We start from the raw sequence: 17,083 nt of genomic DNA, 5'->3' as shown, positions 1-17,083 counted from the left end.
GGTTAGTTCCTATTAAACTGGCACTGGGGAATAGGACTAAAGGGTTTGAGATGGCTTGTGATTCTTCTAAGGAGTTTGGGGACCAGGAGAAGCCAATAAGGATGTCACCACCCCACAGTAACTGGTGAAAACCAGGAAGGACAGAAGGGCTTAGTATGTGCTTGAGAGACTAATGATCATATGCTTGGCCACACAGTGCATGTGCCCTTAAGGACATGTCAAGGTTATGTGAGCTGCAGGGCCTGGCCTCCCTTTGGCTCTTCTCTGGTGGCAGATTAAGGTGTACAGGCGTTTTTGGGTTGCAAGGGCTTCACTGATCTATAGATTTTTAGCATTTGTGGTATCCTTTGTCTTGTTATGTAAATGTTTGACACTTCCCCTAGTGCTTGGAGGAGGGGAAAATGTACTCAGTTTTTAAATAGAATAGAGCAGGTTGGAAGAGACCTTCAAGATCGTGTCCAACCCATCAACCAATCCAACACCACCTAAACAACTAACCCATGGTGCCAAGCACCCCATCAAGTCTCCTCCTGAACACCTCTAGTGATGGTGACTCCACCACCTCCCCAGGCAGCCCATTCCAATGGGCAATCACTCTCTCTGTGTAGAACTTCTTCCTAACCTCCAGCCTAAACCTCCCCTGGCGCAGCCTGAGACTGTGTCCTCTTGTTCTAGTGCTGGCTGTCTGGGAGAATATGGTACTTAAGCATCTGAACTTCAGCTTGGTCAGCACTGTAGACTAGGCTAAGGCAACTCTTCTTGTGGGCTGTGGAACAAACTGAGAAACAGGTAGCTACTTGAGCACAGGAAACCTCTGTTGGCTTTAGGCCCTAGGGTTAGATTGTCCCAGCTTTTTCTGAGGAGTAGTTAGGAACATAGAAGCTATGCTGGAGGTGGCTGGTGGAACCTTCTCTTTAAATGAACTCTTGTTTTGGAATTTATGCAATGAAGTATTGTAAAATAGCCATCATGGAAGGGCTTGAAGATTTGGGACATCTATTTCATGTGTCTCAGAATAGAGAAACAAAAGGTAGCAGATTGAGTCACTGATTGGAAAATCCATTCTTAGCTTTACCTTTTCAGGCTGTGTGCAAGAACAGAGCATGTGGTAAAACAGTTAACAAGAACCCCCACATTCTGGCTTCTGTGTTGCTGTACCAGTTGTCTTACCCAGCTTTTGGTTGTCTGAAGTGACATTGTCCCAGATCTGACATCTTCCTTCTGCTGCCGCAGCATAACTGAACATACGTGCAGGCTGTTGCCACGTCTGGGGCTTCAGCTATTTGGGAGATGTGTTAATTTTTGGCAAATTTAGATACAGACCTATAAAATAAGCACTTGAATAATTATAGGGTTCTTTATGTATGTGTACATAGGAGAACATGTAATCATGTTTGGAGACGTCTCTCTGTACATAAGCATGCCTGAACTTCTGGAAGCATTTTAAACTTGGTGGTAATTAGAGGTGGGTGTCTCTGAGTAGTCTGCTATATGAGCAGACACACATGCAGACAGGTACTTGATGCCAACATTAGACAATAAAACCCCTATGGATCCCTTAGAAACCAAAGATTTATGGTATGACCTGGTTACAGAATTAAACTTGCCTGTACCACTCCAATTTGGTGTCTTAGCTGAGGCGTTGATCTCCAGAAGCCTTAATGTTCAGTGAGGCTTTTAAAAGCATTAAGCTAATGTTCATTGACATGCTGTGTTTTGAGGCTTATTCCAGTCACAATATACCCTTCAGTTCTGTGAATTGCAGCTGGCAGAATTTCATAAGAGGAAATTTGAGAGCAAAGGAATAGGTAGCCAGAATGCTTTTGTAACAGGAAGTATTTTATCAAGTGAAAACCTGTGCCTTGCTATAGGTTTGGGGGTTTGCCCTTTGAGAACTTTCAGTTACAGTACCTCTGTAGTGACAAATAGTGCTGTTGTCCACTGGAAGACTTAGCTCTTGTGCTACTCCAAGTCTTGGAGTAGCTTGCATCTATTAAAGTTGATGTTGACTGTGCCCTTAGCTGGAAGAGTGTGGTAGAGAATATTTTGGGTAGTGAACCTATGACGAGAATGAAGTGCCTTGCTTGGCCAAGGGAAAAAATAGCTAATTGTAAATGGAAATGATTATTGTCTTAAATTTCCACAGTCGGTTCAAGGAAGGTCTGTAGCTGCAAAGGCTCTGGTTCCCAGGCTTGAGCCTTTCAGTTTCAAGACTTGTTTTCCACTGGCAGTAGAGGAAGGGTCATGTCTTGTCCCCACTTGGTGGGCAGCAATGCCGTGCAGGATATTGGAATAAGCACTTTCTGGTTAGGATGCGAATCGTGATGCTTGTGCCTTTATTTCTGTACTTGAGACTCTCTGGTTTTCACTTTCAGTTTGGTTGTGATTTCCCAGTGACATGGGTTCAGATGTATCAAGCATATGATTTCAGAATTGCTCAGCTGTTGAACAGGATGTCTTTAGCTTCAGACTCTATTTAAGACAGCAGAATGAGAAAGGATAAAGGCTGAATCAAGTAAAATTGAGTGCTAAACTTTCCTGTTGTGGGCAATTGTCTCTGAAACAGAGCTGCTGGCTGTAATGAAGTACTGAAGCTTGGCTCTCTGCCTGCAGTGTTTTGCAGAATTCCCAGATGGCCATATCTCATGGCCTGTGTGCTCTGCTGCTTTGAGTAGCTGATCATACAAAGATTTTGTTTTGTTCTCCCCCAATGGCTTTAGCATGTATTGGAGAAGAGATTGCTGTGTGGTGTTGCAGGGCTTTTAGTAAAGGTCTGTATTGCTAACTTCATCTTCCTGAATTCACAATGGCAGTGATGAAGCAGTGTGGCATAATGTAGTAGGTCTTCTGGGGAGAGCTAAGATACAGGAAAGTACTTTTTATTTATTTTCCTTTTTTGGGCTTTTGTTTAAAACATTGAGTGATCCACTCAGATCATTCTCAGCTAAGGTTTTCCCTGAGAAATCAATCTATGCCAAAATTTCCTCATGTAATAGCATATTGGAAACGTTGTGGGAAGCAGTAGAACCCTTTGGAGGCTAAGTTAATCGTATGTGTTCATGAATTAGTGTCACATAGGAAGCATTTCCTTCCTTCCATGTTCCAGTTTGTGTAGTAGCCTCTGACCACCGTAATCTCCGTGAGAACTAAACAGTTCTATCCTGAGCACCTAACTGCCAGAGGTTTGTGTCACTGAAGTGTAGCCGAGGAATGGGGGTGGTGGGAGTTTGCACAAGTCGCTGACAAACAGCTGGAAGTGAGACTGGGCTCCAGTTTCTCTGTAATTTGCACTAGTGTGCTATTCAGGCCAGCTGTCTATTGAGTAAACAAAGGCAAAACTTGTCCCAAGGGGGCACTGCAGTTTCTGTTACTCTTGTGTTGTAGGGTGTCAAGCCAGCCAGCTTTGACAAAGTAGCAATCCCCGAAGTGAAGGAGATCATCGAGGGATGCATCCGGCAGAACAAAGGTGAAAGGTAAGCGCTTTTCCTTGCAGGGGTAAAGGTGGATTCTTACATCTGTGGCACCAGATCCAGTTAACTCCTGGGGGCTTCTGTGTTCTGATGAAAGGTGGGAAGCCAGCATTGTTGCTGCAGTTTCTGTTCTTTGGTAGATTCATATTCAGCACTTGTCAGAAGTGCAAATGCTGTAGTGACCACTCCTAGCAGCTCAGTCAAAAATTCTGCTGCTTCTACTAAAACTTAGACCTAGTCAGCAAAGCAGTGGAGGGTAATCCTTCTGGGTTCCCAGGTATTTGGATTGTTCAGTTGGTTGGTTACTCTGTAATCCTCTGTTTTTCCTGTCCCTTGATTTTATTGGCATTTTATGGATGAATATTTTGAGGTCTCAAATTTTGCAGAAATTCTTGCTGCTTGCTCCCATCTGCATTTTCTGCAGGGTGACTTCTGCTTGAAATGATTGATTTGTAGCATTACTAGAAGTCTCTAACTGCTGTCTTACTTGCATGTTTGGGTTGTGCTGTTGTCTGCTTTTAACATGGTTGTTGCTTACTGAAAGTCTCATTTAAGAGTGTATCAGCCTTTGGCCATCCTAGCCTCCCCTATTTAGTTCAGAACTAGCTTTGTCTGGTTTATGGATGTTTATTCATCCCCTTCTAGGAACTCTTGAAGCTTTACATCTGATGGTGTTGCTGTATATTTTTAATTGCTGCTCTTTTCCTTAGTTGTAAACAAACCCTGCCCCCCAGTTAAAGTTGCTCCTCTGGTGGCATGTCATGTTGTTCTAGCCACGTAGTTTAAACAGTTCACTTTTAGGCTGCTACTGTTAAATGTATGAACATAGGACAAAGCTCCTAATTGTGTGGTTCAAAATAGTATGAAGTATGAAAGAAATCAGATGGTGCTTGTCTAGTGCTGAATATACCAAATGAAGCTTTTGCTGAGATCTTGAAATAGGCTGAAATACATACTGGGATTACTGACTTGAGGACTAAGGGTTGTCTGTTCAGTTCACTGGAGCCAAACTTATTTCTTCAAGGTTTCTTATTATTTTAGTTCATCTATATCCTCTTCAGCTGCCTTAAATCTGCTCCTTCTGCCCAGCCTGCAGTGCTGATTTTGGTACCTGTGTAGCACTGTTGCATTTTGTTTCTTCACCATCCTTTTAAAAAGCTGTGAATGAGGGGCTGTCGGTTTGTGAGAGAAGTGTGAAATGTAGAGAATAAACTGAAGGTTATCATCCTGAATGTTTTGTGAAAGCCTATTAACTGTGCTTCTTCCATGCTCTTTCCCAACACACCAGATATGCCATTAAGGACCTTTTGAACCATGCTTTCTTCCAAGAAGAGACCGGGGTGCGGGTAGAGCTAGCAGAAGAAGATGATGGAGAAAAAATTGCCATTAAACTCTGGCTGCGAATTGAAGACATCAAAAAACTCAAGGGCAAATATAAAGATAATGAGGCAATAGAGTTTTCCTTTGACTTGGAAAGAGATGTCCCAGAGGATGTAGCACAGGAAATGGTAAGTGTTGGTCGTCTTACAAAGCATCAGAAGCGCTGGCGTTCTCTGATGGCGACGTGCAGGCTGCCAGCGCCTGTGTCTGCTGTTAGCCTCTGGAAATAAAACACAGTAAGGAGTTTGTGAATGAGAAGTTAGTGCAAGAATGGTAGCTTGTATTGTAGCACTGCAGCAGCTGCTGTCTGTGACAGTCTGCGTTCTGTGACTATCCCCTCCTCCAGGTGGAGTCTGGCTATGTCTGTGAAGGGGATCACAAGACCATGGCGAAAGCCATCAAGGACAGGGTGTCTCTGATTAAGCGAAAGCGAGAGCAGCGTCAGCTGGTGCGGGAGGAACAGGAGAAGAAGCTTCAGGAAGAAGGTAGTCAGAAGCAGCAGCTGGAGCAACAGCAACCATCAAGTGCTTCCCAAGCAGGGTCAAAGCATTCCCCATCTGTCACTGGTACTACTCCTGTCCCTGCTACTTCAGCATCTGTTTCTACACAAGTGGAGCCTGAAGAGCCAGAAGCTGATCAACATCAACAGCTGCAGTTCCAACAACCCAGTATATCTGTTCTCTGTAAGTGTGGCAGCTTGCTTAGTGAAGAGCTCTTGCACTTACACAGCTCTGCCCCACCTGAGATTTGTAGATTTTTAGCAGGTCTAGCAGTAAATATCTTCAGTTGTTGCTGGCTGCTGAAGAACATTGGCCCACTAGAAAGTTCAGCAAAATAAGTGATGCTTCTGTGCCTTAGCTGAGTCAAGTCTTGGCACAGTTTGCAGTCCCATGTGTTGGGACAAAATAATGTTTGCTTTGCTTCAGTTTAATAAACCAAATGAAGTAGGGCACCTGAAGCATCAGCACAGCTTAGTTTTGCAGCCTGTCTGTGGGGACAGTATATACTGGCCCTGCAGTGCAGTCAGCACACTTCCTTGAATCCTTGTGCACTGATGTTTAAGGTGGGGATGGGATTAATGTACAGGCATCCTGGCTTCAAATTTGTTTCTGAAAAAAGGTTTCATTTTCTGTTTTTCACACTATCCATGGGAAGATGATTAGCACTCCCAACTCCTCCCCTTCTGCCACCCTAACATTTGAATGAATGTGTGAGTAAGGATGGTAGAGGAGAACTTCCATATTAGAATGCTAAAGTTAAAAAGCAAATTTCTGTCTGCTCTTTAAGTAACAGGGATTTTACATTCTCTCTGTCTACGTTGGGTACATCTGCCAGCTGGCACTGCAGACTTGTTTTGTACATCTGTGTACAAATAAATAATGAAAAGTGTAATGGAAAAGCTCTGGAAGATCATTCACAGCAATGTGGAATTTAAGTTTCTATTTCTAGTCTAGCCTTTTATAGGAAGCATGATTTACTATCAAGTATCCTCTCAAACCTCTGGAGGTTACTGATTTATTTTCAAAGGCTAGGGAAGGCATACTGGTAAGGAATTACTGTACTGAGGAAGGAAAAATAAAGAATTCTAACCAGCTAATATATTACAGGGGAGTAAAATGCTGCAGAGTTCTGCATGGCATGGCATAAACACCAATCTCCTCTTTGATTGTAGTATCTTTCAAGTTGTGAATCCAGACTGCAGTTCTTGAAATGGAGCTTTTTCTCTTTAACTTCTGCAGCTGATGGGACAATTGACAGTGGGCAAGGGTCCTCTGTTTATACGGAATCATGTGTGAGCAGTCAGCAGACTGTATCCTATGGCTCTCAGCACGATCAGTCCATCCCCACGGCCGCGGTGCAGGGGTACGCAGCTCCAGCCGGCCAGGTGCAGTCGCAGCAGCATGGAGGCTATCAGCCGCCTGCAGCGGTAAGCCACAACATACAGCACTGCAAAAGCATGGAGTGATTTGATGTATTTCTCTTGGAAAGCCAGAGGAAGGTCTGTCAGGCAGTCATCCATGTATGTTTGAGTTTGCATGTAATGCAGATTTTGCATGGGGAGTAGTGAAGGGGCTGTGTTTGCAAGGTGACTGAATCTAGGTAGGGGAGGGAAAGGGCGAGGGCCTCCATCTTTAAAGCTTAAGTGCACTTAAGCAGAGGTTAATGATGGGTTAGGGCTTTATTAATTTATTTATTAATGGATGTAAATAGCATCCTCAGGGAAGGGCTTTCATATGAAAGCAAGCATTTAATCTCATTTGGGAAGGTGATGGTATAAATGGTATATGAAGTTACCAGGGATCAAGCTGTTTGGTTTGGAGAAGGAATTAGAATAGTTTGAGCTATTGCTGAAGCATGGAATTGCTGTGTGTGTTTTCTGTGAGGCTTTGATTTCAGATTCAGCAGGTAAGATGTTTTTAACTCTTATAGAATGCTGCATGTGAGAACTCCAGACTGAAAAGCCCCTACACCCTCGTTCCCAATTTTATTTCTAGCTTGTGTTGATTTGCTCATCAGTTGCCATGCGTCCTTTTCCCTGGAAAGTCTGCACTGGGCACAAATACTCTTCCTACTATGTTCATTTGTGTTGCCCTTTTTATTTTGGTATGTTTTTTCCCTTGGTATGTTTTTTAGATCTGAGTATGAGAGCAAGCAGAAATCTATTCTAACCCTGGAGTAGAACTTCTGCTACTGTTACATTGTCTTCAGTGGTTCCCTTGTCACTCGTGTTTTACACAAGTAAAAATCTAAGGCTGAGGCAGAGATATTATAGTATAATGTAGTAATACCATAAGGGAGATGATGTGACACTTCAGACTCAGGGCCTTCACTTCTTTGTACTTGCAGTTGGAGGCTTTCTTAGAGAACTGTTGGTGTCCCAGGCTTTTTGGAAAGCATCCTGGTTTCATTCACAAGCAAAGCATCTCTATCTTTTTCAAAGGCACTTAACCTGAAGCGTGGGATACTGCTAAGCCTTGATCAAATGAATTTTTAATCCCTCTAAAGAAGCTCTTGTTCTGTGTAAACCATATTTTCATGTGTGGGCATTTACTGGACCAGAAGCCATTTAATTCTCTTTGGATGGATAGCTTCCATGCTGAGAAACAAAGATCTTCTGAGGGGATAGGCGAACAAGCATATAATAGGAGTGTAGTCAAGATGCTTAGCTCACTGCTAAAAGGTGCTGATGCTCTGTGCTGATGATAGTAATACCAGGAGGCTGACAGGATGGAGTAGAACACTCCAGGAACTACTAACAGTTTCTTGGGAAGACAAGATGACAAGTCAAAAATTACACTGAAAACTGGAGAAGTGTCCTTAAAAAGAAATAGAGTGCAGTTCAAACAGGACAAGGACAAAGTTCATGCTTAAACAGGAATAAGCAGCTGCACAAGTACAGGATGACCAACAACTGGCTAGGCTGCAATTCTGCCCCCACCCCCAAAACCAAAACCAAACCACCCAAAAAAACCCCCAAACAGACCCAAACCCCATAACACAATAACCCAAAAGTCAGGGATTTTCCTGGCCCACAAGGTGGACATGGTCAAAAACATCATGCTGTTGTGACAAATGCAAACATCACGCTACATGAAATAGTTCTTCAGCTCTTGGCTATTGATAAACCTATCCTGGACTCCCTGCTTCGGTGAATTTGAGGGGGAATTGGGAGAGAATTCAGAGGACAGTGACAAAAAACCCCCCACTCCACCAGAAATACAGAAAGCATGGTGTGTGGGGGAAAACTGAAATAGTGAAGCTGAGTCTATGAAAAATGAGTCTGAGGGTAGAGAAGGCTGTAAAGGCTGCTGTGGAAAAGGGGAGAAGGCAAATCCGATCACACCATCGTTGTCAGAGCAGGAAATAATAAACCTAAATTGCATCATGGAATTGTTGTTTGGGAAGGGATTTTTCTTCTTCCTAACAAACAAGGACAGTTAAGTATTGCAGTCTCCTTCACTGGAGATATCTTTGAACAGTTTAGAGAGTCAGGAATGACACACCTAACTAGCCCCGTCTTGGAACAGATGAAGATTATGACTCAAATATTTATTTAACACTTTGAATTCCCCTCTGCCTCTCTTTCAAATTCCTGAGTAGTCTGGCAAGAGTTCTCATGTCAGAAAGCTTTAAATCAGATTTCCACTGAAGACCTTGAAGCTTTTTTCCCTCTGAAGGTCTGTATTTGATTTCAGTTATGTTAAGAAGTTGTGGATTAAATTTGTGAGAGGCACATAACGTTAGTGAAGGAAAACTTGCTGCTGAAAGACTGCCTTTAAAACATCATCTTCACTTAAAACCCCCAATGAAACACACCACACCATACCAAAAAATAAGTAAGAAACAAACCAACCCAACAAAGCAACAAACCAACCAAAACCCACCCCCAAACCTAATTTTGTTTCTTCTCGCTCTGTTGGGTTTTGACCTGTGGCCTTCTGGGTTGTGACAAGATTACAAAACCCTAATGCTTTTATTGGCCCTGCATCTGGAAAATGTTTGGCTAAGACTAATTTTACTGAGTTTTCCACGCATTAAACCAACTTTTTTCCACGACTTGGGTTGTAGTGTGTGCTCATTTTTATGGTAATATTTTAGTTACTAAAGAGTCAGCTGCATACAGTTACTCCACTTCACTGAGGCAGGGAGGTGCCCAAGCAGGGAGTCTGGGTGAGGTGGTGAGTGTAAGCACACATCCACTCTCTAAGCTAAGGATGGATGTTTGAAAGCCTGTCATTAGCTATTTAGATTTTTCCTTTTGTCAGACTACCAGATGCTGTGAGTCTGCACAGTGTGGCCTCCATCAGTGGCCCCAGAGAAAATTCTCTCCTGTCTGGTCTGCCTTCCACATGCTGCTTAGAAGGGTACAAGGGAGCTTCCCACGCTGCTCAGTAACCTAAGACCAACTTGGGTCTTCCGAGGTGCACACAGCCTGTTCCCAGTGTGTGTTGCCATTCATTCAGCATCCTTGAATCTTCCTGCACACATACTAGTCAGGGTTGTTCATTGTGTCTGCATTTCTTTTCTACCTCATTATAGATTTTTGCCAGTTTTGTTGTGTTGGTTTTTTTTTCTTTTCCAAGTGTTCAATTCTTATCTTTTGTTTTCCTCCTTTAGCCTCAACGTGGTCGTAGCATGTCAGTTTGTGTCCCCCACCTTCCTGCTCCTCCCTCTGTGTCCTGCATCCCTCTCAGTGCTCCTTGCACCCCACCACCAGCGCTGTCTGCACCTCTTTCTCCTTTCTACCTTCGGACTGTCCCTGAAGAAACCTTTGCAGAAAAGCTTTCTAAAGCCCTGGAAAGTGTCCTGCCCATGCACTCTGCCTCTCCACGCAAGCACCGACGCTCCAGCCTGCCCTCCCTCTCTGTCAGTCCTGTATGTGTTACCATTTGCCTCCTGGCATAGTAAGATAAGTTATCATTAAATACATCCTGGGCCTTGGGCATTTTTAAAATGAGAAATGGAAGAGCTGATTCTTTGTGCTGCCAGAATGTTGATTCTTCAATTATTATTATTTTTTTGGGGGAAGCAGTCCACTTAAACATCCACCAGTGGCTGACCATTCTTTTTTGTATTTTAGGGTAGTGTGCATTACATTACCCACCTGTAACCTAGAAGGTAAAGGGATGACTGCTTCTTACCCCTTGAGTCTTTATTTGTCCCATTTCTAAGCAAGCACTGAATGTTAGTAAGCCCTGCACAAAACAACCGGCTCTTAAAGCTTGCTGGTTGTAGGTGATGATGCTAAAAGCCTTGGCTAGCTGTGCTAGTGATACTGTAAATTCAGAGTATGAATGTATTTTGAAGATCTTTCTATTAACTTGTCACTGGAAATGCCACTTCAGATGCTTCTTGTTGGGAAGAAGCCGTAGTTTCATGCTTCTCAAAACGTCTGATGCAAGTTAGTTGCAAGGCGTGAGGTAATCTCTTCTCAGTTTCGGGCTTTGCTTTATACAAAATAAACTTCAAGAAACATTTGTCTGCAAAGTGAAGTACACGGAATCAATTTTCAGAACATAGGAAGAGTTCTTCATACTGTAGGACCTTGTTACTATTGGTCTATATGGAAATTTGCTGCTGCTTTTCCAGGGGAAAAAAGGGTTTGGGGAGAAAGAATGGTCTGTGTGGGGGGAAAACCCCAAAACCAATTGAAGTCTTGAACGCCATCTGTCTTAAAGATCAAGCACTTGCTGCTGACTCTTGCAATTTTGTTTTCCTTTGTGGCAGACAATACATTGTGTGTCTTGGCCTACTGTAGACAGGCAGATGAAAAAATGCAGAACTACTAAATTTTGGCATGCTTTTATGGGACTCTTCAGGGAATTTTCCCTACCAATGTGAAATAAGGTGAGCCTCATCTGAAGTAGCACATCAGAGAGTGTGAAACTGCCTGAGGACTCTAGTACTAAATCTGTGAATGTTTGATCACACCTTTTCTCAGAGAAACTAGCACTCTGGAACAAACCTAACTCTTGCGTAGATAATCAGAGGGATCAAAAGAGATGATCAGCTGTAGCTCTGCAGTCTTGTCATACCTTTTTTTTCCCAGCTGTAGGCTGGAATGCCTCAGTTTCGGCTCACAAAAGGTTTCACTTCAGTTCTCTAGATGGCCCATGGGATATCAGCACTGCCTGCTGTGTTGAATAATACTAAGAGTTAATAGAACTCCATTTCCCAAGTACAAACTAGAGGCCCTGCATTGCTGCTGCTATCACAATCTGAACATGGCAGTAAGCTCAGGTTTGGATTTCCAGCACTTGGCTCAATGGATGGCCTGTGGCCGTAGAGCTCATTCCACTGCCAGGAGCAGAACTCTTCCTTTTGTGAATTGTTGGAATTGGACTGGAAAAGCAGCTCTAACCCAAGCAAATGTTTCCATTTGTAGCTATGCCTGCCATGGATGTATTTAATGGCTGTTTACAACTCACCTAAATTTCCTGAGTACTGTATGTTTTTGACCATGAGTTGAGTAGTCATTCTATAAAGTTACCTCACAGAACTGCCAAGTGAACTATGCATGTTGATGTGCTTTCACTTTTAATGTATGAATTACCTGTCTTGTTCATGTCAATACAGCCTCAGCACCCTCGTGGGGGAACACCAACGTTCCCAGACTCTCAGATATTTTTCCCAACCGTCCATGAGCGGCCGGTGTCTTTCTCCCCACCGCCTGTCTGCCCGCCGAAGGTGGCAGTCGCTCAGCGGCGCAAGAGCACTTCATTTTTGGAAGCCCAAACTTGCCACTTCCAGCCATTGCTGAAGACTGGCCAGAGTTTAGTTCCACCTGGTGGTAGTCCCACCAATTGGACACCAGAGGCATTTGTTATGCTGGGCACAGCAGCCCAGAGAGTCGCTGGAGAGCCTCTGCAAGTGCAAGTTAATCCCGTGTTTGAGCCAGCTCCTGTCCACAGTGACTATAGATCTGGACCAACACCTCCAGAGGATGCTCACTACAGAATGCATCCAGAAGCTGTGTATTTGGTGGGCATGCACTACCCCTCACAGGTATCGGAGCAGTGCGATCAAGTAGCTTATAACTCTCATGTGACTGAACAACAATTGAAGCAGGTCTCTGAGCCAAACCTTGGGCAAGGTGGTCCTCCACACAGTTCCGTGTTTGACTTTCAATTGGGGCAAACATACCTGGCAAGACAAGTTCAGAACCTGAGGCTGGATTCTGGGATGGGTCCCCTTTCTCCATTATCCAGTGTTTCAGCTCCTCTGAGTGCAGACCCTGCTCAGATGACGTTCCACCAGGTATTTGTTCCGCACTCTGCCCCCGCTGTGCTCTCTCACAGCGGTGATGGCAGAGCCAGCTGTGTCTTTGAGTTCCATGTGCACACACCAACTTCTGCTCCAGCAGATGGGGCAGTTGTACCCCAGCGGGTCTACAGAAGTCGCCGGGGCTCTATGGAGACCAGTCAAGAGGAATCCGCTCAAGGCCCAGGGTCTCATGGTCGGCTTCAGCCTGTGACAGAGGAGCTGTGTAACTCTCTTGGTCCTGAGTTAGCAGGTCCCAGTCGGGGCTCTGCCAGGCGGAGCTGGCTGGAAGGAAGCCCAGAATACTCCAGTGATTCCTCACAGCTGACTTCCTCTGACACTGGCGATTTCCAGTCTCCTCCCCCTACAGGGGGCTCATCTTCTGCTTTTGGTTCAGACTTCTCATTGCCCATTGTTCAGCTGCCTCAGACGGTATTGCAGGAGTCGCAGCTCTTCATCTGCTTCCCCCAGGGAGCCTCGACTCAGCAGGCCTTGTCCACCTCGCTTTCATCAGGAACACCTGCACTCTATCCTCAGGTTACAGGAGCAAACCCTTCCAGAGTTTCTCTGCTTTTTACGAGTCACACCTTGCACTTAAAGGGGTGCCCTGCTCTTAGACTTGCTCTGTGTGGTTCTAAGCGCTAGTATGCTCGGGTGTGTTTTTCTGCCAAGCCAGTGGTATGCTAGCAACAAGAGTTACCAGGTTGCAATGAAGTAGTAAGGCAACCATTTGGTTTGTGTTCAGATTTGGCTGAATTATTAGGAGGGCTTTTGTGCTATGGGCAACTAATAGTCAGGGTTCATCCTGTGACGAGTTCTTTTGGGAAGAGACAGCCAGAGTACCAAACTGGCTTTTAAACAAGGGATCCCATGAAATGTGGTGGCCATGGTTTGAATCAGCAGTGATAGTGAAACTTCCTTTGTATTCCTGTTGCTGCTCTTTAGCCAGTTAATGAGAATGTGTTATCTGAAGCTGAACTTTGGTGTAAGTAATGTTCCATTAGACAGCAACAAGGTTAATTTGACTGTCCAAAATGCAAGAGCTTTTGCTAGGCCTGGGAGAAGAAAGTGAGAAGAGAGGAATAGAAGGGGCTATGTTGTGTATGTGTACGTGCATTTGGAAACGTGCTGTAGGATCTTTAAAGAAACTAAACAAGCTGAGTAATAAATTAGTGACACAAACAACTGTTCCTAATAGATACTGCTGCTTTGTAAGCCTAGAATATGGTGTCCCTATCAAAAGCAAAACTTGAGGCCTGGAGCTTAGTTTGGAGGTAGCTGTTTTGCCAGTGTCTGTGGTACTGCACTCACAGTGGTCAGTGAGCCCTTCGTAGAGGCTGGCTGTGAAGTGTCTCCCTATATACGTTGTGTCTGCGCTTGTCTGAAACGGCTCATTAGGCAACTGGGTGTGAAGAGAGGATTTCCTGAGTAGAGGTCTCTCCTACTCCTGTTCCTGGAGTTAGGGGTTCTCTGACACTTTACTTAGTGGAGAGCTAGTGACTTCAGGATTTGTGTGAAGGAACCGGAGGAGAATATTTTCTCTTTTTGTAGCAAGATCAAGAACTAATTATTTAAGGCTTTCTGGAAAGGATGATAGAGGTGTTTATTAAAGCTGAAACAGCTTCAGTAATTGGTCTAACAGTCAGGAATTTCTATACTGTAGGAGGATTTCTGTGCTGTGAGTTCAGGAAGTGAATTCCAAATGTTAAGTATATCTGGAAACCGCAATAAGGCTTCACATTCATTTTACAGAATAGAAGTTGTGGGATCTTCTACCTACTTTTAAAAGATCAGTATTCAAAGCACAAACTGAGTCAAATGAGAGCAGATGTTAGAGCAGTGGGAGACAGCACACAGATCCTAGTCAATAAGAGCCACAAGCTTCTAAAACAGTGAATAAAAAAAATGTTTAATTTGCAATCTACTTTCCCCAAGGTTTCTACAAATCAAGTATGTGACTTCAATAAACTTGTTCCTAATAAGCTCCTGCAAGCTGAATTATCACAGCATTAAGGAATTTGAGTAGATGTTTCTGATATGGTACATATGCAAAAGATATGTCTCACAGAAAGGCAGTTCACCAAAATGCTGCATGCTTAGGGAACTCATCTGGAGGTCTTTGGTTGACTCCCAGGAGCTGATACAGAAGTGTGACTGTCACAAAAATAACAATGAAAGTCCTGGGATCTAATCAAAAAATGTCAGTCACAAAAGTACCAATGCAGATCCATGCATTTCCCTCTGCATCTCCCACATTCATTTGTATGCCATTCATCTTTGGGTTTTTCTTTGCTGCTTAGTCAAAAATTCTGTCTTGGCTAGAAGGTGAACCTCCATATTTTTCAGTATTGGTTCTAAGTAGCGAGTCTGGAAATGATTTCAAGTTGTACTTTACCATGCCTCTCAAAGGGAACTCATGCCATGTCTGTGTGCCAAGTACTTTGGTATTGAGCTACAAACCTCTGTATCTTTTGACTAATTTTTTTTTTTATAGTTGTATTTCCTTCTAGCCTTTGATTCCCCCCACTCTGATTCTAGGTGTAGAACACATGTAAAGGTAAAACTTAATGCCTCTTACTCCAGTTATCATTCCAAGGCATCCTGCTCTTAAAGCCTCCTGAGTGGAAGCAGCTGGTAGGCAGGTCTGTCTCCTGTGGGGGTTGCAAAGACTTAACGTATCGGTTGGTTTGGAAGACCTAAAGTGAAGCTCCAGATTGTTCTGGTTGTCACAGTGGAATTTGGCCACCCAATTTGAGTGGCTTCTTCAAAAGAACAGCTAGGAGCCTATTCCAACCAGATCATTCTACACAGAAATGCTGTCTGCCTGCTGCAGGGCCCATGGGATTTGAAGCTGATTCTCTATCTTTTTCTGCTCCAGACACAGGTGCAAGGCCAGCCAGCCTCAAGCAATGCATCAGTACCACCCCAGCCTGCCCAGCATGCTCAGCAGGTAAGATCACGATTCCTAAACCCACAGTAGTATAGGTTTTTGACTCTTAAGAGCAGTTGACTACCTCTGTCCTGCCTTCATCTCGTAGTTGTGGACAAAAGCAAAGGAATCCTCTGGTTGCTACTCTGTCAAGCATGCTGCAACTTCATTGACTACTTGAAGTTTGTTTTTTAGGATCACGTTAATGCTTGTTTTCCTGTGGCTGTCTTCCCCAGCTTCACCTGAGTTTGCAGTGGTGGTCCCATTCAAGGGGAGACATGTCAGGATTTGCAAGTTAGACTGTCTAGAAGGGCAGATTGCATTCCTGACCACCATTTCTTTTAACAGGAAATACTACCTTCTGCATGTTGGTGTTTAGGTTTTCAGGGCAGGAACTCCTGGGACAGAAAACTTAGATTACCTTCCTTCCCCCCCCTTTTCCTTCTTCCTCAGGGAAAAGATAGGCAGGGGAAGTAAGGGTAAACAAAAGGACTTGAACAGAACTGGACGTTAAGAAAGTAATTTTAACAAAAATTGAAAGGTTTTAAGGGAAAAGGAATGTGCAGAGAAATTGAGGAAGGGGATATATCCAGATAGATACAAAACCGAAGGTTGGATGGCAATGGATGCCCCGACCACGTGGCAGCAGCTTGCAGCAGCAGCAGCTTCCCTCAGCAGCAGCTCCCCACCAGGCAGGAAGGCGAAAGGCAAGAGAGAGCTGCCCAGATGTTCCTGCCCCTTAAACAGAGGCTAGGCAGGAAAGGGGAGGGAATACTGCCCCCCCCCCCGCCCCCCCTCCCGCGGGGTCGGGCTTCCACCTTAGGGTCCATCTGTTAACTCTTAACCCACAACACTGCAACAGCCTCTTAACTGCCTTTTTTGTCCTTCATGGAATCTTCACTCATTTCACAGGTGAAATAGTTCTGCTCCAAGATTTGGTGCTGATAATGGAGTTGTTAGTAATGCTCATAAGTTAATTCTTAAAGCTTAATTGATGTAGCATAAATTGGAAAAACCATTGCTGTCCCAGTGAGGAATGAAAAAGTAGAATTTAAACAGGATGCATAAACAAACTTCTGTTGGGGTTGCAAACCAGCTTTTGCCTCTTGTCCTCGCTACAGAATGCACAGCAGCCAGCCTCATCCCAACAGCCTGGCCAATACCAGCTGCAGCAGCCATCCGTTTCTGCTGGTGCCGCTTCCACACAAAGTGTCTCTCAAGCTCAATCATCACAGGTTATGCCGATGCCTCAGGCAGCAGCTGGGACACAGGTAAACAAAATTCTTTCTAGCAGAAGATGGTTTTTATTCTTTTTTTGGGTTTTTCCTTCTTTACAGCTGGCAAATTCAACATGCTGCTCCTTTCACTTTTGTCATCTTTTCTACTGGTTCAAAACCATTCATCCAGATAACACTGTTCCTAGTGCACTGCAACTGTCACCTTTTACTGGGAGGTGTGCTGGAAACCCTGTCTTTCACACGTGGCAGTTGTGAATAATTTGAGGGAGAGAGCACTTCCATGCACAGAGATCTTTAAACTATCC

The 17,083-nt window shown here is 44.1% G+C and overlaps 1 protein-coding gene across 17 annotated transcripts in view; it reads left to right on the top strand.

The window, feature by feature from the left end:
• The window catches only part of WNK1 (WNK lysine deficient protein kinase 1), a 116,818-nt gene that overhangs the window by 64,701 nt on the left and 35,034 nt on the right, over nucleotides 1-17,083 (top strand). For 9 of the 17 annotated variants that reach the window (XM_054167784.1, XM_054167778.1, XM_054167783.1 and 6 more), the window contains exons 5-12: nucleotides 3,385-3,473; nucleotides 4,759-4,978; nucleotides 5,197-5,533; nucleotides 6,590-6,777; nucleotides 9,969-10,226; nucleotides 11,928-12,608; nucleotides 15,490-15,561; nucleotides 16,662-16,811. In XM_054167784.1, coding sequence (XP_054023759.1) covers nucleotides 3,385-3,473; nucleotides 4,759-4,978; nucleotides 5,197-5,533; nucleotides 6,590-6,777; nucleotides 9,969-10,226; nucleotides 11,928-12,608; nucleotides 15,490-15,561; nucleotides 16,662-16,811 — 1,995 coding nt within the window. Of the gene's footprint in view, nucleotides 1-3,384; nucleotides 3,474-4,758; nucleotides 4,979-5,196; nucleotides 5,534-6,589; nucleotides 6,778-9,968; nucleotides 10,227-11,927; nucleotides 13,149-15,489; nucleotides 15,562-16,661; nucleotides 16,812-17,083 lie in introns of all 17 variants that reach the window. The other 8 variants (XM_054167788.1, XM_054167789.1, XM_054167781.1 and 5 more) reach the window with 5 other exon arrangements.

The sequence above is a fragment of the Dryobates pubescens genome, chromosome 15 (genome assembly GCF_014839835.1).
Source record: "Dryobates pubescens isolate bDryPub1 chromosome 15, bDryPub1.pri, whole genome shotgun sequence".
NCBI classification, from domain to species: Eukaryota; Metazoa; Chordata; class Aves; order Piciformes; family Picidae; genus Dryobates; species Dryobates pubescens.
The sequence above is the reverse complement of the archived record's forward strand: the minus strand, read 5'-3'. Positions and strand labels throughout refer to the sequence as shown.